General features: G+C 27.2%; 1 protein-coding gene and 1 long non-coding RNA gene across 12 annotated transcripts in view; both read right to left on the bottom strand.

The window, feature by feature from the left end:
- LOC107440383 (uncharacterized) overlaps positions 1 to 24,648 on the bottom strand; it is a 106,310-nt gene that overhangs the window by 37,231 nt on the left and 44,431 nt on the right. For 9 of the 10 annotated variants that reach the window (XM_087154583.1, XM_087154584.1, XM_087154585.1 and 6 more), the window contains 2 exons: positions 10,168 to 10,274; positions 6,553 to 6,670 (listed from right to left, as the gene is read on the bottom strand). In XM_087154583.1, coding sequence (XP_087010709.1) covers positions 6,553 to 6,670; positions 10,168 to 10,274 — 225 coding nt within the window. The remainder of the gene's footprint in view (positions 1 to 6,552; positions 6,671 to 10,167; positions 10,275 to 24,648) is intronic. The other variant, XM_087154587.1, reaches the window with a different exon arrangement.
- LOC147801941 (uncharacterized) lies at positions 11,821 to 24,215 on the bottom strand. Of its 2 annotated transcripts, none has more exons than XR_015430253.1 (2): positions 16,536 to 24,215; positions 11,821 to 11,964 (listed from the first exon to the last, which is right to left on the bottom strand). It is a non-coding gene; the product is annotated as an uncharacterized LOC147801941 (long non-coding RNA). The 2 variants fall into 2 exon arrangements; XR_015430254.1 differs by having other exon boundaries at positions 16,549 to 24,215.

Raw genomic sequence — 24,648 nt, 5'->3', positions numbered from 1 at the left:
GTGTTAAGGGATTCTGAGATTTGTACAGCATTGAGTAAAAGACTGGTACAATCCTCTTCTCCCAATAAAGATAGTATTAACTCAACACATTTATCTTTAGCACAATTTCATATTTTATTTTATAACTAAGCATTGAGCAGTCAACCCAGTTTCAGGTTTACAACCATCAATGCTTAACTACGTTTTCTTGTAAATTTTGAACCCAACCCAGAAGACAAGACAACTCCTGGATCAAACATTGGGACTAACCAACCCTTGTAATGGTGCTCACAATTTTTGAACAGAACTTCCTTTATAACTCAAAATAGAGAAACTGTGTTTAAGAAGATATCATTTTAAATATTTGTAAAACATTTTCTTGAGAGTGTACAGACAGATATATCCAGTTCATCAAATTGAGAAAAAAAGTAATTAAAAACAAATTCCTAAAAAAAGACGATACTTTACAAGGTCTAACAAGCAAATATACTATATTAGGGAATAAAAGAAAGATAGTAAGCATACAAGTACAAAGTAATAGCAATCATATGTGTTCACCTTTAAGACAAGACAAAATAACTAATGCATATTTTTTCGAAACATATTTTACAATTTTGTTAAAAAAATATAATTGATATGCTTCAAAACTAAATAAATAACAATAAAACCAAATTGAAGAGAATTTAATTGTTTGAAAGAAAAATTGACTTAATATAGCTTGATTAGTAGATTGTATCACTACAAGGTTTCAATATTAAAAAATTAAAACATAAAATGATAATTAGTTACCTAAAAAACTTTTTTACTTTCATATTTCCTAATTCTTTCGTTAGTGCTATCTAAGCTAAAAAAAGAAATGAAATCAAATTTTTTTAGCTATAATTTTTTTTCCAAATACAATATTAAAGTGTTAAATAGCAGCATTTAAATCTTTTAATAGCAATTTTGAAAGTTAAGGAACTAAGTCAACTACTAAGAGAAGAACCTGAAAAGAATACATAATACACTTAATTCATAAGCTACAAAAAATCCAAGTTGTCTAATAAAATATAAATTAAAAAGTTACCAACATTTCATAACCATAAATACCTATTTTAAAAACATATAAATGTAAATTCTGAATATTTTAACTGGATTTAGGAATCTTGCATAAAATTCCCAAGTCTAAAAAAGTTAAAGCTTTCCAGAAAGATCAATGCCTCCTTATAATGATAATTAACTCCAGAAATATTTCCTCTGAGAATTTCAAAAATATAGTAACTGTTAGGATATTTTAAAAGATTTTGAGCATAATGAAACTTTTTAAAAAAAAATTTTATTTATGCGCATACAAATTTTATACCAACTATAATGCATAGAAGATTTAGTCGCTTTTGAAATGAGCTTTGATTCCTTTTAAATTGAGGCACTATGAAATAGTATCTATTTTAGTAGTAGAAAAAATAAAACTACAATTTTTTTTCCAAGGAAAAAAAAAACTATTTTGCAAAAATTTAATGAATATTTTCAAGCAAGGAAGCATTGACTGTAATATTATCAAAACAAAAATAATAAAATTCATAATACAAAACGACAATTAACCTTCAACCATACGCATAAGTACAGTAAAGTTAAGATATTTTTATTAAGGGGGACAGCCTTTGGAAGCCCTTTGGGTTTATGATTTTGCCTTCCTGAAGAAAAAAAAAAGGGGGGGGGGGAACAAAGTAACTATCAAAATAAAGTTTCACCTTTAAAAGCATGCTTCAGAGATTTTTCAACTGCCTTTGCTGCAAGGTAAAAATAATAAAAAAAATGAAAGCAGATGTAAAATTTTTGTGCACTGCTCTCCACCTTCTATTATTCACAGAGAATAAATTAAACATCAGACTTCTAGATGCCAAAGACACCATATAATCATCCATTGTGTCACGATTCTGAAACATACATACATATATATATATATATATATATATATATATATATATATATATATATATATATATATATATATATATATATATATATATATAAAAGAAATTATTAATGTATCGTTGCACTTATGCCAAATCAAATCCATACAAAGCTATAATCAGCTTTCTTCTCATATATAATGTGTCATGAATATTCGTTTTAGATTTAATTTAAATTAATAACTTTGTAATGCATTATTGTTATTACAGAAAAGCAAACTTTTCTTCCTTTTTAAAACGAATGTTAAATCAGTTTATTTTCTTTTGTTTTCTTCAAGAAATGAGCCATTTTTTAAATACTTAAAATAAAAATAATTTAAATACTGTGTCAATATTTGTGGAATTCAATATTCTTCTAATTTATTTATAAAATGTAATTTTCAGTAATCTAAAGTTAGCCCATAAGAAATAAATAAAAAAAACATTTAAAAAAATAGCAAATAAAATTTATGTCTTTTAACAAAGAAATTTTAAAATAAAAAGGGAATTATTAATAGAAAATTTTAGAAACTTCACAATAAAAAGGAAATTTTATAATTTTTTTCCCAATTCTTTAACAATTGTAGCAGGCTTTAAAGTTTATCAAAATATTATGAACAAAACAGTCATTTAAGCACAGTTGCTAGAGAAAATAATTTGAACAAAATAATTTTACAAATCATAAATGAATTCAGATTTATAAAATATACTTAAAGACATAGTTAATTATATTATTTTAACTAAACTCTTTTCAGAAATTAAATATTTTTAATTTATAATTAATGAAGCTTTTTGAATTGTTCAATACACCATATGATAAATACTAGGCACAATCATTAAATTCAGCAACAGCTACTTCATAAACTTAAAAAGATTATCCACAATTGTAAAGGCATTATAAATTTCAATGGCATATGGTCCATTTTTGGCCCACAACATATTATAGCTAAAATAAAGATTTTGATGGCATTTGCATTTTTGGATACTTATTCAATATTAGAGAAAGTCTTTTGATTAATGGGGCATATTATTAGTTTTTGGGAAGCAATTTTCTTTTTAGAGCAAATGTATATTGTATAACTTAATAAACAGTAAAATTTAGTAAAAGAGGCTGCATGAATCACCTTATGGCAAACAATTTTTCACACGAAAATTTTTGAATAATCCTGATGTGTATTAATTGTCCTTAAATATATATAGTCGAATTTGCCTATAACTAGTGTGAAGGGACCATCATATTTGCCCATTATAACCAACTTCTTGTAAGGAAATTAATAAGGGTTTATACATAAATTATAAATATAGTTATGACTCTATTTTTTTGTTTCAGCATAGCACAAAAGAAGTCAGTCAATTTATTTTTTAAAAAAAAGTTCATACGTTTGCCTTTGTTGGATTCTTATTCAACCTCTCAATTATCTAGAGATCAGAGGAGAAAATACATATCAATCCCAAAAATATTACTTGCTAGAATCAGGATTTACTTGTTAAAAGCAACAGTTATGCTCTTCTTAACATTCTACCAGACAAGTGTTTCCCATTTTTTTGTTAAATCTGGGCTCTAGTTAAACTAGTTTGTCTACACAATTTATACAACAATGGATCTATTTACAGTACAGATTATCATGACAAACCACTCTGAACAAACCTATTTGCTATGGGCCAGGATAGCCTGGTTGGTAGGGCACTGGGCCCATGTTCAAGAAGTCGTGGGTTCGGTCCTGGCCGAAGACTCCCTGCGCAGTAAATGGTGACTGATGCACAATAAATCTGTCGGGTTACAAAGCCTTCTATGTTCCATAACAAATTAATAGCCCTAGGGGTACTGATCAGGGAGTTCTCTTGTCTTCTGGATTGGGTTCAAAATTACAAGGCTACGGAGTTGAACATTAGTAGTCGTAAACCCGAAAATTGGGTTGGCTGTTAACAACGGTTATAAAATTAAAAATAAATTGTTTGCTAAATGCTATCTGATTTCAATATAGTTAGTTGCAAAACTTAGAGGTCCGAAGAAATGTTTTAAATTTCGATTTCACGTAAAATATCCTTTACCCCTTCCCCAGAATTTTAGTTCAGTTGCTGGAGATTGGCTAATTTTTTTTTACAGGTATTACTTTTTTTACAAGGATTTTTTGGGGGGTATTACTACTCTAGATATGAAGGTACACCCTGTCGCTACTTAAATAGAACAGTGTGGAGTCTGAAGCCCGTCATGATAAAATAACTAGTTTCTGACAAAGAACTCTTTTTCTTGATTACATTAGCCACCATAAAAAGAGAGATTTTTCGGTTCGATTTCACAGATAGGAAAATGAAGCCAGAAATTGAGAATCTCTACAAAATGCAGCCGAGTTACACATGCGAATGCAAGAATAATTCCTACTGAATAGAGCTCACTATGCGCACATGGAGACCCGCAAGCATTTCATCAAACATGTAAAATCATAGGCACTTTCTTGTGCTACGGAATGATGGTACGCCGAAATGCATGGCAGTTGAATGAATTGTGAAAACGTTGAATAGAACAATGTGAAAATCACGCTTTTGCGTAAAATCTCATTTTCAAAAAAGGAAAATTAAGCACTTTTTAGAAAGACCCAATAAAAAAGCACCTCTAAGGGCTTTTAAAAAACGAAAATAGCACTTTTTAAAAATGCTACGCACCCTGATAACCTAATGAATCAACCACACAAAAAAAATTTTTAATAAAGCAAACCCATGCCCATAGGTAATTTTAGGTAGAAACAGTCATCACAAAGCAACAGATTTGGCCAAATATATGAAAAAATATTCCATTTCCTTAATTTAACTATCCATATTTTATGAAAATAAAACTACATTTCCTACAAATAATTTTTTTTTTACTAGCTTGCAATTTCTTGGAAGAAAATTAGAAGGACAGTAATTACAGTCAATAAAGTCACCCACAGATTTCTTTAAAGGTGAAATTAAGATTATTGACTCTAAACAAAATGGTAGTGCAATTAAACTTTACTGCCCTGTACAGAAGATCTAACTAAAGCCCCCTATAGTCTTTTTAGCGCTTTTTACACTTGGGACAATAATTGCAGAAATGTTGGAACACATACAAAATGATGTGTAGGACAAAATTTACTAAGAATATGTATGCATTTATTTCTGTGCACATTTTTCTCTGTAATACTTAAAGTTGTAAAAGTTGACGAATTGAGGAAATAGTCCATTTTTATATATATATATATAGAAATTTTCATGCTAAACAAGAGTTGGTGAAGGAAAATATTTGAAAATATTTAAGGAAGTTTTTAGTTTAGTAATTTAAATGTTCATAAAATTATATAATGATAAAATACTAAAATTTAGTAGGCTTTAACAAATTCCAGATAAAATGTTTTTCTTTCCATTTATTGCCATAAAAAGATAAATATGAAATTATATTTAAAAAACGAAATGGAATTTGTCAGTTTTAACAAATATATACTTAATTTGCATGAAGGTTATGATAGATTTGTTTTATAAAGTGATGATTTCGATACCATTGCTGAAAATTAAATATTTTGAAATAGAATTAATAAATGAAGATGTAACTTGAAGACAGATATTGCAAGAAACAGACACTTTTAACATATTTTGCAAATTTAAGTATAGGGCTTAGTAGCAAAATAGTAAAATTAGTAACAAATATGCAGAAAAATTATTATTATAGTACAGGAGTATATTGTAAATGCGCACAATCTTAGTGGATAGAGCATTCGCTTTCCAAAGAGGTGACCGGTTTGAATCCAGCAGAGGCTGGTTGATATGAATTCTGCTCCTGGACCACAGTGCTGATGTAAAATATCCTCAGTAGTAGAAGATGAATCATGGGTTAGAATCCTTTTGTCATCGTACTTGTTGGTGCATGCGTGCCATTCTCTAGCGGAACGAGATTAAATCATCACTTCTCCTATGAGACTCGATAAACATTAGATGTGGATAAATACCTCTTAAACCCTTTCGAAATCCACAATATCTCCATCTGTTGTTATTGTTTATACCTAATGTTGTTGTTGTTAATAAAAAACAAAAAGTGCAGCTGGTGGTCCGTCGTTATTTACTAAATTATCAAGCGTGTTGGTTTTAGGCCGACAGTACTAACCTTAGAAGGGTTTTCCTCTCCATGCAACGCAAATGCAGGATGTTAGTCTCATCAAAAAGTCCTCCAGGAATGCCAGTTTGTTTTAATGCTCAATCCAGGAGTTCCTTGTTTTCTGGGTTGAATTCAAAATTAGAGTACTACAGAGTTAAACATTGAAAGTTGTAAACTCAGACTTGGGTCGGTTGTTGAATGCCGGTAATAAAATAACAAAAAACATATCTATGTAGGAAGAACCATGTTAAAGAAGAACAAAGTAGGAAGAACCTTGCTATAGTACAGGAGTATACTCTGGATGCATGGTACAATAAAACAATGTAGAAAGAGCCATGTTGATGAACATAACATTTTATTATTATAATACAGGAGTAAAAATTATTATTGTATAAAGTATATTATAGATTGTATACTATAGATTGTTTTATTTTACCATGCATACACAAAAGTATACTGTATATGCATGGTACAATAAAATAGTGCATGAAGAAAAATGCTAACAATGTAGGAAGGACCAATTTAAGTACTCACTTGAATTGCTTGAGCGGCAATATTTTTAATTTCCTCAGCATGAAGTGCACCATATATTTTTAGTACTTTGACAATTTTATAATGATTCTTCATAACTGCTAAATCAAGTGCAGTAATCCTAAAATAACCAAAAAATTAAGTGCAAGTAATTAAAGTCTTAAAAAAAAATTCTTTAAGTTGAACTATCGAATGGATATGCAGCGTTTAATGGTTATTTTAGACTTCACAGTTATTTAAGTTTTAATTCATGCAATCAATAATTAAACTTATACGCATCGAAACATTTGCTCATTAACAAAGGAATATTAACTTCAGAAGTTAATTTAGATAATATTTCATTCAGTAAGAATTTGCAAATATTTTAAGCATTTAGGAAACCAGAGTAGCTAGAATTAAGCACTCCCAAAGGCAGGGATCAAATTGAAACGCATCTTTGTTCGTTTAATAATTTAATTTTTGCAATAATCAATATTTTCTATCCAAAACCTTCTTTGCCAAGATTCAATTATAAAGAGAAATATACTGATATAAAAAGGTCTTTCCTTAATTTTTCATAATATAATCAAAGCAAAACAATTTTGAAATTTTCTTAAAAAAATATTAAAAAAAGAGAGAGAAAAAACTTTTTAAAGCATATTTATTGATTGCAGAGTTGAGAGTTAAATATTATATATTCATTTTAACAGTTTCTAAGATGTTTTGAACGTAGTTTGCAATAATAAATATAAATCATTCAAAAAGGAGAATAGGATATACTTTATGTTACATTGACTGAAGCAATAAAATATAGATTAACTACTAATAAAGTAAGCAATAAACATACTATGGTTCCCGTTATCCAAACAAGAACCTTTTCCAGTGTCTAAAAAATCATGATTTTTTTGCTTCGAATATAAGTTATGTTAAACTAAAGGTTCACAGATTCAATAATGTATGATAGCTCTTAATAAACATCTAAAAATGTCCAAATTAGTTATAAATTTTAAAAAAAAAGAGTACATTTTTTATAAATTCTTGCAGCATTCAGGGATAGTTATATATATATATATATATATATGATAAAAAGAAAAGAGAGAAAAACGAAGAAAATTAATAAGCTTAATATATATATATATATATATATATATATATATATATATATATATATATATATATATATATATATATATATATATATATATATATATGTAATACAAAAATAATAAATACTTTTGTATTAATAAAAGAATTAAAACTCTTTCGGTTTCATAAAATGTCTTTGTTAAAGAATAAGCGTAGAGAGATTCTATTTTGGGAATTCAAGGCTGAAAACATACCATTGGAATATAAATAGATTTATATTTCAAAGGAAGAGTTATTTATAGAATCGTGCCCTTTTTCAATTCCATATAAGGAAGCAGAAATGATTTTCCTTAATGCGTAAGGATACAAGGAATGTACGAATGTGCCTTTTTACCTAAAATCTATGTTGGTATAAAACCTAAGAGCGCATAGTTTTGCGTGTCCTTTTCATAATAATGTGATCCTGATAAGCTGTGCCGGGATTGTCCGGAGTCTTGTCCACTCCCCACTCCTGCATTTTGCATTTTACCTAAAATCTATGTTGGTATAAAACCTAAGAGCGCATAGTTTTGCGTGTCCTTTTCATAATAATGTGATCCTGATAAGCTGTGCCGGGATTGTCCGGAGTCTTGTCCACTCCCCCTCCTATGCAGGAGTGGGGACGTCAACTGTTAGCAATACCAGCCAACATTTTAATAAACCTGTTTAGAACGTATGATGGCTTATGACTGCAATTATTTCAAGCTAAATACAACACTAATAACAGGGTTGGAACCCTGTTATTACATATATATATATATATATATATATATATATATATATATATATATATATATACTCTTCCAGCATGCATGCTCAGCAATTTTACATGAGTGACCATGTGTCGTATTTCTTACAACAGCTGTTATTTTACCATTATTGGCACTAAAAATGACAAAAATACATGAATATTGATAATAAATTTGTCAAGAAATAAAAAAATTAAGCTTATTGTTGCAAAATACATTCTTAACCTTACAAATACATTCTACATTCAAATGAAAGTAAATTATTTTTAAATGCCTATATTAGTTAGGTAGAAAAGCAATGTTCTATTTTATTATAGATAAATTAAAATCTGTTAATTGATAACTATATTTTAAAATTCAAGACAGTTGAATATTAAACAAAGAAAATCTTGTTAGGTAAATATGTGAATTTAACATTACTTACATCCACAAAGAATTTTACTACGTTGAAAGTCAAGAAAAATAAATAACTAGTTTTAAACTAACAATAATTTTAATATTTTTATTTATTCAATCTATCAATTTATTATTACTATCAATCTATTATTAGTAAATCCAAAATGTTTCCTTCTCTTCTTTTGATTCATCAGACAATTCTCAAAGAATGCAGGTTAAATCAGCTAATGCATGTATTTTTTAGCAATCAAAACCGATATAAAAATTATAGATTTTAATTTATACAAATTAAAATAATACACACTAATTATTAACACAAAATGACAAAAAGTTTGAGAAGGAAATATTTTTCGAATTTTCACTGATGACCTGCGTGCAGTAAATTTTACAATCAAGGAATCAAGTAACACAAAACTTTGATTGAAAATAAAAATTATTATGCGACTTCCTGTTTTTACATTCCATGATGTGGGAAAGGGTTGAAAGTCAGAACAGAAAAAACCATCGAACATCACAGCTGTGATCTGCTAAAAAAATTCATCAAAAACCGAATTTGTCTTAAAATTGGGCAGATGCGCATGCTGGAAGGATATATATATATATACACACATATACATACATACATAAATCTAGCGTATATAAAATGTGTCGCAAAATTCAGAATTTAAAAATTAATTAACTAAAAATTATTAGCGCAATAATGCTTTATGGGGCTAAAAGTACAAAATCTAAAATTTTATAAAAATAATTGCAAGTTTTTTTTTCCAACTTTTAACAAAATAATATCAATAATTTTAGGAAAATACATATTGGTAAAAATTTTCAATGCTAGTAATATAAAGTTTTAATTTAATAAGATTAAATTACAATCACAAATATAAAACTGTTAATATAAATATTAAAAACTTAGATGCCAAAACTGTACATGGAAACCTCAGTTTAGTTGATACAATGTATAACTGAACAAAAATTAATTTATGAATGATTCCCTCCCCCCAACCAATAAGCTACAATAAAAAAAAAATTTGCAGCTTCTGGCAATAATCTATCTCTGGATTTAAAGTTAATTAGAATTAGTTTTTTTTATAAATTTTGAAAAGTGCATGATAGAAAGTTTTTAAAAGCAAGGTGATTTTGCAACATCCTAAGTAGAAAAACAACAAAAAATTTGAAATTTTTATAGTTGGAAATTGTTATTTGTTAACTGGATTTCCCAATTTTTTTCTCATTTTAAGGATTTGCCTGCTTTGAAAAGGCAAACAAAAACACAAACAAACAAAAACAAAATAGTCTAATTTTAAGAAAATCCTTAAAACCAAATAGTAAATTAAAATCAAAGGGAATAAAACAAGAAAATAAATTATTTTACCAATCATTTTTCTTAATCATTGTATTTACATCTGTCTCATAATCACACAGCAACTTTACAATTTCCCAATGATTAGCCAATACTGCCCAATGCAGAAGTAATTTACCCTTGAAAAATTTAATATGTACAATAAAAACAATAAAAAACAAATCATACAATAATAAAAATAATAATAATGAAATTTTATATTGATGAACAATTTCAAAGAAACATGCAAAACATGAAATAATTCATGAATCAATTCATAAATAGGGTGTAAAATGCAAAAAAATAACTGCTATTTTATTGCTGTACAATAATAGAAGTTCAAAAATGCTAAGTGCAAAACACATTTAGGTTATTGAAAAAATACAAGAACTTTTAGTGAGGAAATAGTGCACACGTGAAGTATATACCCATGCAGCAGAGATAAGTATTAATTACGTGAAAATAACGTTATAATGCCACAAGGTTAAAAGCAAAAAAACGTTTCCACCGAACGTTTTATTTACGTTTCAAGTGGTAGTCTCGAATCCGTTAAATAAACGTTAAAATTTGGGTTATTTTTAACGCAAAATTGACGCTTTTTTGCCTCTAGTTTGACTATGGTGAATTTTGATACCAATCTTTGACGTTAATTTAACGAAGTTTGTTTCTTTTTTATCGCATTTTTTACGCTAATTTAACTAAGTTTTTAACGTGAATTTTCAGTGTTATAAGATCCGTCTTTTTCACCATGAATATTTACGTGTTTTTAACGCTTATTTTTATTAAAATAACGCACATTTAACGTTATTTTAACCAAAATACAAACGGATTTAATCCGTAAAATTTACGTATTATTATCAATATTTTTAACCCTTATTTTGAGTTAGGTGAATTAGTAAACTTTTCGCGTAAATTTAACTAAATTTATTTCAATTTTAACGTAATTTTAATTTTTTTTAACTAAGAAGGGAAGAAACCATTCCGTATTTTAATGTTTATGCTGCACTAAAAAATATAGCATTTAAACTTTTAATTCTTATCAAACTAAAACTAAAATAACGCAAAACAGCCGATATTAATGCTTTTTTTTAAGAATCCTAGAAAAAGCTTTTTGTTTTTAATCTCATACTTTTTGTAAATTTTTACAATTCAAATTATAACTCAACGAATAAGGAATGCAAATCTTACTACCTCTTCACAGCAACATACTAGTTTATTTACGAAGTTTCATGTCTCTCAGGAATTTTTAAAATTTTTCATGCCTAAAAGTTTGTAATATAAAGAATTGGTAGGAGAAAAAATTACTCAATACTTACATGATTTTCCAAACCCCTATGGAAAAAATATTTTTTTTTTAGTTCAAATTAATAATTAAGAAGTCTACTGCTCTCCTTAAATCCATGTTTCCAAATTGCTTGCTTGAAATTATCTACTCTTCTGGAATGCTTTTGGGTTCATTATTTTTTTTTTATTTTTTAGTTTTTAGCTTGAAAAATTTAACTAAAATTTACTTTAACACACACATGAAGTAAAAAAATATATATATTAACCAAATTTACCATTTGATTTGTTTACTTACAAAAATTAAAATTTTTCTAAGTCGTATGTTCGTAAAAATTACAATTTTTAATCCAGATGAGCAGTTAACTTAATAATTTTAAATACAGAAAAAAACATTAAATCAAATAAGATTTATTAAGTTTTATTTATTTTACAACTATCATACAATATACAGATTTACAATTATAACACATCGCCACAGATCTGAAATATATCTATTCATAACTTCTTCCACCCTGCTGTTAGTATCACCTCTTCACTGCAATGTACCTGGAAAACAAATAACTATTTTAGCATATGAAAAAAAAATATGCCGGACAATAATATTAAAATGTTTCAACCAACAGTAGATTTCTAAAACGAAGCAATACTGACTAGATAAAATACAGAGTTAAATAAAATGTAAAAAAAAAAAAATATTAAAACTGTTTATTATTTTCATGGAATTTCTACTAAATATATATCGATTGAGTACATCCAAATATTTAGATATAAGAAAATCTATTTTACAAATTTTACTCACATATTACACGACAAAATTACATACATATACAGCACAAATCTGAATTAGAATAGTATTTAACAATTTTTTTTATTTTTTATCCTAGCTAAATCTTACATTGAAGCCAACAGCAAGTTATAAACAAAACAAAAAATTATTTTTTGTGTGGCTCGGAGGAGAACTCCTCCAGGCTTTTAGTCTGGTGTTGTCGGCTGCTATGGTAACAAGTAAGGGCACATTTCTAATGGGGGAACAATGGAGAAATAAAGGTGTCAATTGGTTTACCCCCGCTGATCTAAAATCAAGACAAAACTATTCACAAAACACCCCTATTTGAAATGACTTTTTCTCATAACCACAGTACTTGCCACGACTTTCTGTTTATTTACTTATCATCAGAATTTTATTTTCCTCTCTCATTTTTTTCTTGCTCCTTAGCTGCAATTTTCATTCCTCTTCAGAATATTTTGCAAGAACTTTGTAGTTCAGAAACACAATTCCATTAGTTTCAGTTACGTAATTTTTAATTTCTCATTTATTAAAACAGTAAAAATACTATGCCTTTTAACACAAACAGTATCTTTAATATACAAAAGGAGTAATTTTAACAAATTCAGTAATTTATTAAACTATATATTATTTAGTTCAAGTGAAGAATTACATTTTACAATTGCCTCTGTTAAAGCTTTTTTAAACAAAAAATGGTTAATTTAAAAGTTCTTTAATTTCTGGAAAATCACTGCTAAAACTTAACACTTTACTCCAAAATACATTAGAAAGCTGTTTGGAGATTTAGAAATTCATTTCGACAACGGAATTCTTAGTAATGGTGGGGCATTAGCTTCCAGGGTGGGAAAAATAGGTTCTGTGTTCCTTGACCCTAGTGTGTTACTATCAGGTTGCTTGGGGGCAGTAAATACCTTATTTGTTTAAACCACTTTAAAAGGACAGGATAAAAAAATTTAAAAAAAAAATTTACACACAAAACACAGTTTTTGGAGAAATATTTTAATAAATATTTCTTCGAAAAATGTGATAAAATGAAAGGAACACAATGGTGTTAGTTAATTGTAGCAACATGACAGAATGTTTGGAGTAATGCAGTATAGCAATTTTGGACTATAGAAACAATTCGGAGGAACAGCTTTAAACTTAAAATTGTTTAACAAAATAATAATTTTATTCTTGGAACTAATTAGAAATTATCGTTCTTAATGCTGCATATATATATATGAGCAAAACAAAATTACCAACTTTCCACACCCTTGCAAAAAAATTAAATTAAAAATTTTTTTGAACAAGTATAGAGCAGATATATCAAAAAAAGTTTTAACTTATTTAAAGATGTGAAAACAAATATATATTTTTTTGTCAAACTGTAATTCATATAGTTTGTAGTAGTGATAATTTCCATTGCATGAACTACTTAACTTACGAGATATATAAGTTTTCTGCAATATTAGACATTTAACATAAATTTTACTTAATAGTTTTTGTTAAAATAAAAAGTTTGAACATAAGTATGCTAAATGTAAACAGTAAAATGCAAGAAATTATAATAAATTAATGAAGACTAGTCAGGCTAACTCTTTTAGAAAAAAGTAAGCATTTTTTGCAACCTTGATATACACAATGAATCGTGTTTTAAAACATTTTAATCATTAATACTTTAACACCAAATAATAAACACAAAAACATTCACTTGGTAAAAATAAGATATTTAGATAAAAGATGTTTTCAAACAGTATGAAATCAAAAATTTTTTCATTTAATGTAAGCATTATAATATAGTGCAGAAGTTATTGAAAAAAAAAAACTTTATAAAAATAAAAGTGATTATTAATATTTTTTTATTGTGATGATTATTTACAAAATGCGAAGAAGCAAATAAAGTGTGTGTTTTCCCACCAACAAAATATGAGAATATCACCCATAATGTGATACTATGATACTTTATAAAAATAAAGTATCATAGACAGATATGTCATATAAATAGAAAATATCATAGGTATAGTCATAGATATAAAATCATTGATTAAAGTTAACAATATTGAAAGTTCAATTTCTCATATGCGGAATTGTAGAAAACTGCAGAAGTACACAAATAAATATAAACATATATACAATTGGCTTTTTTAAAAATTGAAACAAGGATAATTTGAAATCTTGTGGCAGAATGTTTTTGAGCTATCTGCGACTAAACTCTCCAGCACTAATATCTAATTGCAAAATACATTTAATACAAACAAACACACATGTTGCTAATTTAAAATGGCAAATACTCTGTGTTAACAAAAAAAAAAAAAAATAATACTGATTTTCTTAATTTAGCATGAAATATTTCTTTTTAATATTATGGGTGATATTCTCATATTTTGTTGGTGGGAAAACACACACTTTATTTGCTTCTTCACATTTTGCAAATAATCATAACAATAAAAAAATATTGAATATCATGAAATCCATAGTAGTAATTGCCCCCCTCCCCCCCCCCCAAAAAAAAATATATATGATGTAATTATGTAAATTGGACTGCTCAAAAGCGTGTTACACTTTGAAATTAGGTTGTAATAAATAATATCGTATAAAAAATATTAGATTTAAAAACTAAGGAGAAATCAACATCTATAACTTCCAAAAATTAGATAGAATTTCAAAAAAATAAATAGATAGCCTTAAAAAAATAGATACTCAAATGCACGATTCGAGTTTTCCATATTGTTTAAATATATCAAGATGGTTAAGAACCAAATGAAAATCAGTATCAATAGCTGCCGAAAATATCATCGAAACGTTACGTCGATTTATGATATCAGTGAAAATTGAGTGTGCCAAAAACTGATTATCAAAATGCATGATTCAAATATTGCATGTTCAAATATTTCTGTAAAAAAGAAATGTAATATTTTCTTCTTTTCAAGAGAAAAATCCATAGCTGCAAACCTCTAGTTATAAAAATGCTGATGATAGACAAGAAAAATGCAGAAGGTTTGCAACTGCATACTAATTACTAATAAATTTATTTTTAAAAAAATACTCCCCTTTTTTTTAAAACAAGAAAAGGTAAAAAAAATTTTTAAAAATTTTGACCAGCTACTTGAAGGTACTATATTCATTTATTAATTCTTGATTAAAGGGAAATATATAAAATTTCAAGACACATTAAAATTAGTTTAATTACACTATAATAGTATGCACTATATATAAACTCAATGGAAATTATGGAGAAAGAATTACATCAAAAAAAATTTTTTTTGCAAAGATCCTTTAGTAGCACCTTTTGCTTTAACTAAAAATTCTTTCAAAACAATGTATTTCTTCTTTAGACTTAATTACTAAAAGTTTTTCGAGCAGACTGCTCATCAGACATTGATGAGCAGAATTGAGTCCTAGTTTTTTTACCACAGAAAACAACCTTTCGCATTCAGCATTGCTGTGGGGTATAGTCAATACAGTCTGACTTAAACAAAATACTAGCTATCGGGCGACCGGGTAAAATGCAGAAGATCTTATCTTCTGAGCGTAAAAGCAGAAAAAAATAGCTAAAATAAGTAAATATGCGGATAGCTTCTGCAAAATGCAGAAGGGTTGGCAGCTATGAAAATCTCTATGCAAGAACTATGTAAAATTCTGCAACAATGTCGCCGTGCCGTTGCGATTCTGCCACGGAGATTTGAAATACTAAGCAATTTGTATAAATCTTAATTCCCCGAGAATTTCCAATTGATGTTGTTAATTCCTTTTATAATTCATTTGAATGTTTGGTTTGAGTAGCCTCAGCCTTTAAATGATTCATCATGTATGATCGCTGAAGAATTCATAAAAGCAAAATAGAAGTTTCAGAATTTGTTTAAACTTATCAAAGACTATGAATAAAAAGACTAATTTAATGCAGATAAAGCACATATTTTTTAAGTGCCAGTGAAATAAAACATTGGAACAGCAAATATAGTGGAGGTAAAAACAGTAACAGTTTACCATTCTACTTGATACTAACGGTGAATCTTACACCAGAAACTTTTATTATAAATATAGTGCAAATGCTGATGATTGTGCATCAAATCATTAGGATTCTACAGTACATGTAAAATATATTTACAATATATGATAATTCATTTTAAGAGACAAGTTTTTGAGTACTTTTATTTGTTGTTATTGAAGCATGGGCAGCCTATGTAAACAATTTTTAATTACTATTTTTAATATCAGTAAAAGTTATTTGAAATAATTTTTAACAGTTGATTTGTTCATGTTTATAATTTCAAGAAATTTTTTTTACCCATTTTTAAGTACAAGAAAAAAGGAAACAATTCAAATACAGTTATTTCTTTAGACATACTTAATTCAGAAACCTTCAAATGAGACTTGATGGAGCTTCATACTCAAAGCCAGATCCTTTCCAAAGACCTTCCTCAGAAGTACATCAATAGATTATGAAAAAGAAAATTCATTCAGTTAATATGTTTAAAAACATAGAAATTATTCAAACATATTTTGTTTTGTTTATACGGGCATATTTATTATTCAGAACTAGTGAGGTAAGGAGTAATGGTTTGGCAGAATGTTAGCTAAAAAAATGGTGAAATGCAGAATATATTTCTATAGCAATATTTTTTTAAAAAAAAAATTCATTAATAAATATTTTTTACGAATAAATAAGCTTATTTATAATTGGAAATTACTCCATGCTTATCTATATTAGTGGAATGGGCTAAAGGTAATACAAAAAATTAAACAAGAAATACTTATAAAAAAACTAAAGTTATAAAGTAAAATAGAAAGAAAAAAAAATATCATAATTGTTACAACAAAGCTTCTATGCTAAGAATAATATTTTCTGCAAAGCAGTATCCATAAAGCAACATTAACTAAAATATAATCTATTAGAAATATGTTATTAAAATGCTGTGTTACTAACAAAAACAAAAGATTATATACAAATGTAAAACAGAAAAATCTATTTTAATTCTTAAAATAAAATTTTAAAGCTTTACATCTCAGCTTTCCAATTATCATATTTTCCAGATAAGAATAAAGTCATTAGAAACTTTCTTAATTACTGTGTCATACACTTAATAAAAACAAAGTTTTTTAGAAATGTAAAAAGCTAAGTAAAAACCAAGACAAAAATTGTTTAAAAGAAAAATCTAGCAATAAAAATTTCAATTGAACTTTTTCACCTACAAGGGGTCTGTCTACGTTTTTCTGAGAGGTACCTATTTTGTGAAAATTTAGATATAATTTGTGAAAAATTAAAAACTATATTAAAAAATCAACACAAAAATATGGATTTATCGTTTCTTAAGGAATACGCAAATAAAATTATAAGAAAAAGTATTTTGTGAAACTGTTTTTCCTAAAGTTGATTTTGTGAAGGTACCGCTAAACGGTAGTAAATTCGGCCTAGACAGACCCCTGCCTAGGCATGTTTTTAGAATACAGTAACTATAAAAGAATTAAAAAAGTTTTAAACAGCAATGTAAATTTAAATAAAAGCTTGAATAAGAATAATTCTAAAGATAATTTAATATTGAAAATTAGTGCAATTATTTTCCTTATCGTGTTAGCTGATAAATTTCAAAAACTGTTTCAAAAATAAGAAGAAAAATTTCCAGTAAATGTTCAACTGGGTGATTTTTTATTATTTTTTTTTAAAGATATCATGTTGCAAAATAAATAGTCAAAAGACTATTTTGTCCATATGAGATTTTCTCTTGCAATAGCTTGTTAAGACGATACTTCCACGACATTTTGGCTGAAGAACCATCTGCTATACTCTTGTAAAATTTATACCAATCAAGCGTGTTTAACCCTCGGTTCTTTAAAAAGGTAAAGTTAAAAGAAACTGCCATGAACCACAACTGCTACTACTCAACTGTTTTAAAAATGCAACAACTAATAGTTTTTATACTTTATAAGACAATAGTAGGTAAGTAGATAAGACAGCTCAAATTAATAACAATATGACAGGACTGTTTCACACATAAAACTTGTCTCGTCTTATTTGCTAATAAAAATACCATCTCGTACTGAGTAGGCAAAACAGAAATAAAAATGCCCGTATCATGATCTGCCGGTGAATAATCACTATATCTTCTAAGCAACTTCCATGCAGCAACCAGGAGGAACTAAAAAAAATTAACGGACGGAGATCAACTTGAAGAGTATAACTCGTAGCTACATTTTGCACACCTTTACATATTCTTTTAAAAAGTTAGCAGTTGGCATAACTGCTCACAATACAGAAGTAACCCTAATAGGGGATTAAAAGTTTAATGAGTATTTCTATGTTGTTACCTATGGCTAAATATTCATAAACTTCCAGCGATCCACGTAAAATTAAATATCTCAGAATGGGAATAACTCAAAGAATATAAGTTGTAGCAACCCTCAGGAAAACTTCTACTACATACTTCTTTTTAAATTTTTGCAAAGTACAAAATCTTATTTTTTTTTTTTTTTTTTTTTTTGCTTCAACATTTTTAGTTGGCACAAACTAGTTCAAATAGGGAAACATCCCCTTTTATTTGATTCATTAAATCAGGGGATAAATGAACAACGGCAGAATAATCGGCACGTGTTGGCAACTTCTGGTATCGGAGAAACTGAAAGAAAGAAAAAAAAATCACAGAAAGGGACCAACTCGAAAGATATAACTTGTAACCATCTGGCAAACATTTATGTTTTTTTTGTTTTTTTTTAAACTTCAAGTTTATATCTATTTGGTAGCTTGGCTATAGTAGTTTGTGCGACAGATTAAGATACGGAAATATCCCCTAAAATTAGTGAAACTGAAAAATTTACATTATAAATCTAGCTAAAATTCTTTTCTACTCTGGAAAATTTGTTTATCATCACCTGTGGCAGAATAATCAACAAGTCTTGGTAACTTCCAGTGGCTATCATCACACTGAAAACAAAACATGGGTAGAAACTAAGGGTATATCTTGTAGCCACTACCCCCTGGCAAACCTCTACATGTTTTCTTTTTTAAATGTATGCAAGTTTGAAATCCACAATAGTAGGTACAGTACAACAAATCACAGATGGAAAATATCCCCTCTACTCATATTTTTGTGTGTGAAGTCAACCATGATTAATAACATTTAAGTATTATCTTCAGAATAATGCTTATAATTGTTACTTTTTGTTAATTGTTATTTATTACAGCAACAAAATTTGCCAGGTGAATAAAATAATGCAGCATTAATTTAATAATTTTGATAATTAAAGCTTTAAAACGGAAATTTTCTTTACAAAAGATCGCAACTAGTTTAACTTATTTCAGATTAATATTCCTTCATTAAGCTTAGGTGCCATCAGAATACTTTTAAAATATTCATGATTTTATTAAAAATATCTCAACTGCATAACAATCGTATATAAGGGTCTGTATTTCATCTCTTTACATTTTATGCTCAGTAAATGAGAATCAACAAATTCTCTTGCTTTTTTCCAAAATCGTTACGTTTTGTCATAGTTTGTTAAACTTCGCAAATGATAGGCTTAGAATATTTGTGTTTATTTCAAGCAGAATTAACTACAATAATTTACTTTCTTTGATAGTGAAGCATTATAATGAATTAACATTCTAAATAGTAAAAATTAAAGTAAGGAATAAAAGAACTTACCATTGAATTCGGCGTATGTAAATACACTATAGAATAGCTATATCACGCGTGCAACAAATGTAAATAAGCGTTGTCTAGTGTAGGGGTAGCAGTCCTTGTGTAGAAATTGTGCCCACGGAAAAGGAGTGAAAAGTTGAAACTCAGTATCATTTAATGCATTTGTAAAACAAAAACTCAAATAACTGGAAGCAATGTGGAACATTACTTTTGAATCTATATTGTGAATCAATTTATTTCTCGTCTATTTTTGATTTTTCATCTTATTTTTCTTATTATTATTCTAATTAAACCTGGAATAAAATGCTACATTGTAGAATAACTTTCATATAATATTTTTAATAAAGTTAAATAAAACTGTCGAGCATTTTTAAAAAATTATTACTATTTTACATTTTTAAAAAAGTATTACTATTTGTTATGTAGTGTTATTATCATTTCAGAGATATAATAGTATTTTATTTTAACTAGTATAATATTATTTGAATAGCTTGTACATAAAAAACCCCAATTTTAATGCTTTTTATAATTTTTATGAATTCATAAAAATTGCTGTTTTATGCTCTGGAAATGTAAAATTTTTATAACAATAATTTATTATAAAAGAAAAACATGGATAAATATTATAAATTAAGATAACTGCTCCGAAAGACATACAAGATTATTTAAAATACGTGATTATTCATTTTAAAACTTTACACTTTTTTGCTTCCTCTAACCAGTAACTTCATTTCCAATCGAAGATTTGATAGTTAGAGGATCGTACTATAGTAATTTAACTAAATGAGACATTAACTATGTTATATTTTAAAACTGTAAAACTAACAATGTACATTGATTTTTTTGTGCATCAGATAGGCTGATCAATGAACCATAAATTGTAGGATTTCTATTTCATCTGAAATGAGAGTAAGAAAGATATTGTAGAATACATTCTACGTTAGGTCTTCCATCAAATCAAAAAGATTTAATCTAACTACATCCACCAATATAAAAGTTTTATCGAATAACATAATATGGAATCAACATGTACATTTATTTATCTCTGGTTAATTTTAATTATTATATCGTGATTACACGTTATTTCTCAAATTTCGTGCTTATTTTTTGTTTTTCTCGCCTACGTGGGTAAAGATTTTACATACATTAATTGGCATGCATAAATGCATGGTCTCATGATTTAGGTATCATTTTTAGTTGTTGGTGATGACCGTGTTAAAAATAATAGTTTGAATAAATTCCTAAAATATTTATTACATAAAAAAATACACATTTAAATAAAAAGCACATTTTAAATCACGATTTCAATTGAAAAAAAGAAAAAAAAGAGGTAATATAATGGATTTGAAAACTTTATTATAACAAAAAGGGTAAAAAAGGGCGTCGAGTTGTTAACATTCCCCGTGGATCAAGTTATTTTCATATAATATATTAAAAATTTTATATTTAATTTTAGCTGGAAGGATCCATTTTCGTTGAACGTTCCGTTTCCCCTCTTCAATGTTTTAGATATAAAAAAAAGGAAATTTTTATGAATCTGTTTTTTCGCTTGCTGATATTTGCCTTCCTTTTAAAAGCAATGTATGTATATATTTAAAAGATTTTGTTGAAATTGTATTCCCAGATAACACAGTGTAAACAGATAATTTGTCAACGAACTAATGAAGGTAGGAGTTTTAGTTGCGTCGCTCTAGAGCTGTACATTAGGCTTATCATCCATTTAGACTTAAATCTGAAGGGGTAGGAAATTTTCTCCAGATCCCTGTACATTTGGCACAGCAATGCGACCGACCACAGGCCTCTCGATTCCACAGATTTTAATAGCACATATATCGCATGTACTCGGTGGTGTCGAGAATCGAGCACCGCCCCCGTCAAGGACTAGAATGGCCCTTAAAACCCCTATTAAGTCGGAACTAAGTTTAAACGAAAAAATCTTGGTCAAAGAACATAGAAAAAAATTGTCGCACTAATGTCAAAATGCAAAAAGACAAATATTTAAATCCTTTTCTTTTTTTTTTTTTTTAAAGGTGGGTTTGTTTTTTTAGGGTCTATGTATTAGCATTGCAAAATTTAGGTCTCAACTAAAATTTTTGAGGAACTTTCTCTTTCCCTAACTTAAATTTTTTTCTTTTTTCTTTATAGGATCTAAATAATTAAAAAACAATTTATTTAACTGCATTAACTATTTAAAACCCTCCAAGCATTGTGTCCATAGGTAAATTCCCTGTTATGTAACATTATTGCCCGATATGGAAAAAAAAACAACAAAAAAAACAGGCTATTCAATGCAAACTAAAACTGACAGTTAGGAAAAAGAAACCGAACTAACGCTCAAACTATTTTTAAAAGTACTTTAATTTCACATACACAAAAACTCACTCATAAATAATATTCTGCGAAGAAATAAAGAATTATCATTACTTGCTCCGATAAAAAAAAAAATTTTCTGACATTACAACAAAACTTACAATTATTATTTATATTTTATGCTATTTTATATTATTTTTTATATTTTATAAATTTATATTATTTTTTACTATATATGATTTTCATAAATAATTTACTCATTGCAATTGAGATTTTATATTTAAATAATTTCTAGATTATAAAATTCAAGATTCAAAGCAAAATTCAATAAATTTGTAAAAATTTTGTTGTGTTGTAAAACGTTTTTTAATAACAACAAATATTTTAAAACTTCCTACACTAAATTTTATTACGAAAACTAATTATGAGAATTCCTTTTTATCTGTCTTTTGATACGTATGCTTTTTTTCTCTTTCAGTAATGAATATATATACTACTTTAAAGAAACAAGATTGATACATTTTTTAGGCGATACAAAAAAACATTAAATCATTATTTTAAAATAAAGTAAATGCTTCTTTCATTGCAATAAGAACATGGAATTTAAAAGTAGATAAATTTCTTTGTAATTTATTATAATTATTTTTTAAAAACTCATATGGAGAGCGATAATTTCAATATAAAAAAAAGAGAATTAATTTTTACATAATTAAAAAAATATATAGTCTTTTAATTTATGATCTTTGAATAAAAAAATTGCAAGATCCGGAACTCAACATTCCACCGAAGTTCCGAGTAGGACCGAACCTACAACAACGTACCTTTGAGGCGAACGCTCTAACCACTACACCACGACTCTTGTACCTGACAAAGAAGATTTAAATTTAAATCATGTGTTTTTACGTTATTATGTTCGTTACATGACAAGTTGTAACAAATTTTTACTTTATTCAGTATTTTGGAAATTCTTTAATTTCATCTTAGTTTAGTTTCATAAGAATTAAAACTCATAGTTTCCTTGTCAGTTATTGACAATGAGCAGACTCAATATTATCAACAAACAAATATTTATCTCCAGTTTAAATAAACAAAAATAATTATAAGTATTTAAAAATAGAATACAAATTGTAATAAAAATCTACACTGTTCAGTTTATTCAAATTTAAGAGAGACGTAAAATAATATCCTTCTTGGGCACTCACATTCTTTTTTAGAAACATTTTTACCATTGAATTTACGTTTATAATCCCAAAAAATTAACGTAAACATAACTATGCAACAAAGCGTAACTTTTTCGTTAATAAAACGTTTTTAAAAATCGGTAAAAAAATGGGTAAAATGTACACGTTAATATAACGTATTTTTAGTACTCATTTTTAACGAAATATTTAAAGGGAAAATTGATAGCGTTAAAATACCGTCATTTTAACGCATACGTTTTAACGAATGAAGAAATGGTGAAAATCATCACGTGAAATTGACGTAATTTTAACGTTAAGTCCAAAACCTTATACCGAACGAACGTATTTTTAACGTTTATTTGCCCCTTCATGCTGCATGGGCATGCGTATAATTAATATTATAAATGTTTTAAGAAAAAATATCGATGTGCAGTATTTATTATTTTTTTTAAACTGTGGGAATACAAACCTTGATACATGATTTTAAAATTGCCTAAATATGAATCTGAATGTAAGATGTCTTAACCACACAGATATGAATTGCGATGTATAATTTTAAATTGTGCAAATACAAATTGCAAAGTGTGGTTTAAGATTTACTTAAATGCAATTTTAAACCACATTTTCATATGTAAGAAAAATTGCCACAAATAAATCCCTTTTTTAAAAATTCGAAAAAGCGGGACTTTATTATAAAAAAAAAAATTTCAGATATTCTTTATTAAATTAAAATACAAGCGGAATTCCACCAAAAAGCAGGAAAGAAACTCTCATCCCTGAAAGTTCTACATAATGCAAACCTTCAAACATTAGTCTTTGTATTATGTAGAATTGTCAGTAATATCGATAATTTTGCATATCATTAAACTTAACTACTAAATAGCGCGATATAAATCTTGATATTCAATTCAATTAATTTTAAAATGCAAATATTTTGTAACACAAAAATACACATTTAAGCATTAATTCATAGTAAAAGATTAAAATTATCAGAAGAATTAGAAATAAAATCCAACAAAATTTATCAATTTAAATATGCTTTAATTAAGTTAATGTGGTTAATCGAGAATTGCATTTTATAGAATTAAATAGTATAAATCTTCCACTGTATTATTAATAGATCAACAATTCAGTAAATATAGCATTTGAAACAAGTTCTAGTTGGTAAAAAAAATTTTAATAAAAAGGATTAAATTATATAAAAACAGAACTAATAATATGAATAAGCAAGTCTTAGATAGCAAAGCTGACCATTGAAGCCCCAGTTTAATTTATAAAGAAAAACTGAGACAAAAATACTAATTAGTAAATGAATACAGTAAAAACTTGAGTA

This window comes from Parasteatoda tepidariorum, chromosome 11 (genome assembly GCF_982258835.1).
Source record: "Parasteatoda tepidariorum strain Cologne lab strain chromosome 11, Ptep-v5.0, whole genome shotgun sequence".
Lineage (NCBI taxonomy): Eukaryota > Metazoa > Arthropoda > Arachnida > Araneae > Theridiidae > Parasteatoda > Parasteatoda tepidariorum.
The sequence above is the reverse complement of the archived record's forward strand: the minus strand, read 5'-3'. Positions and strand labels throughout refer to the sequence as shown.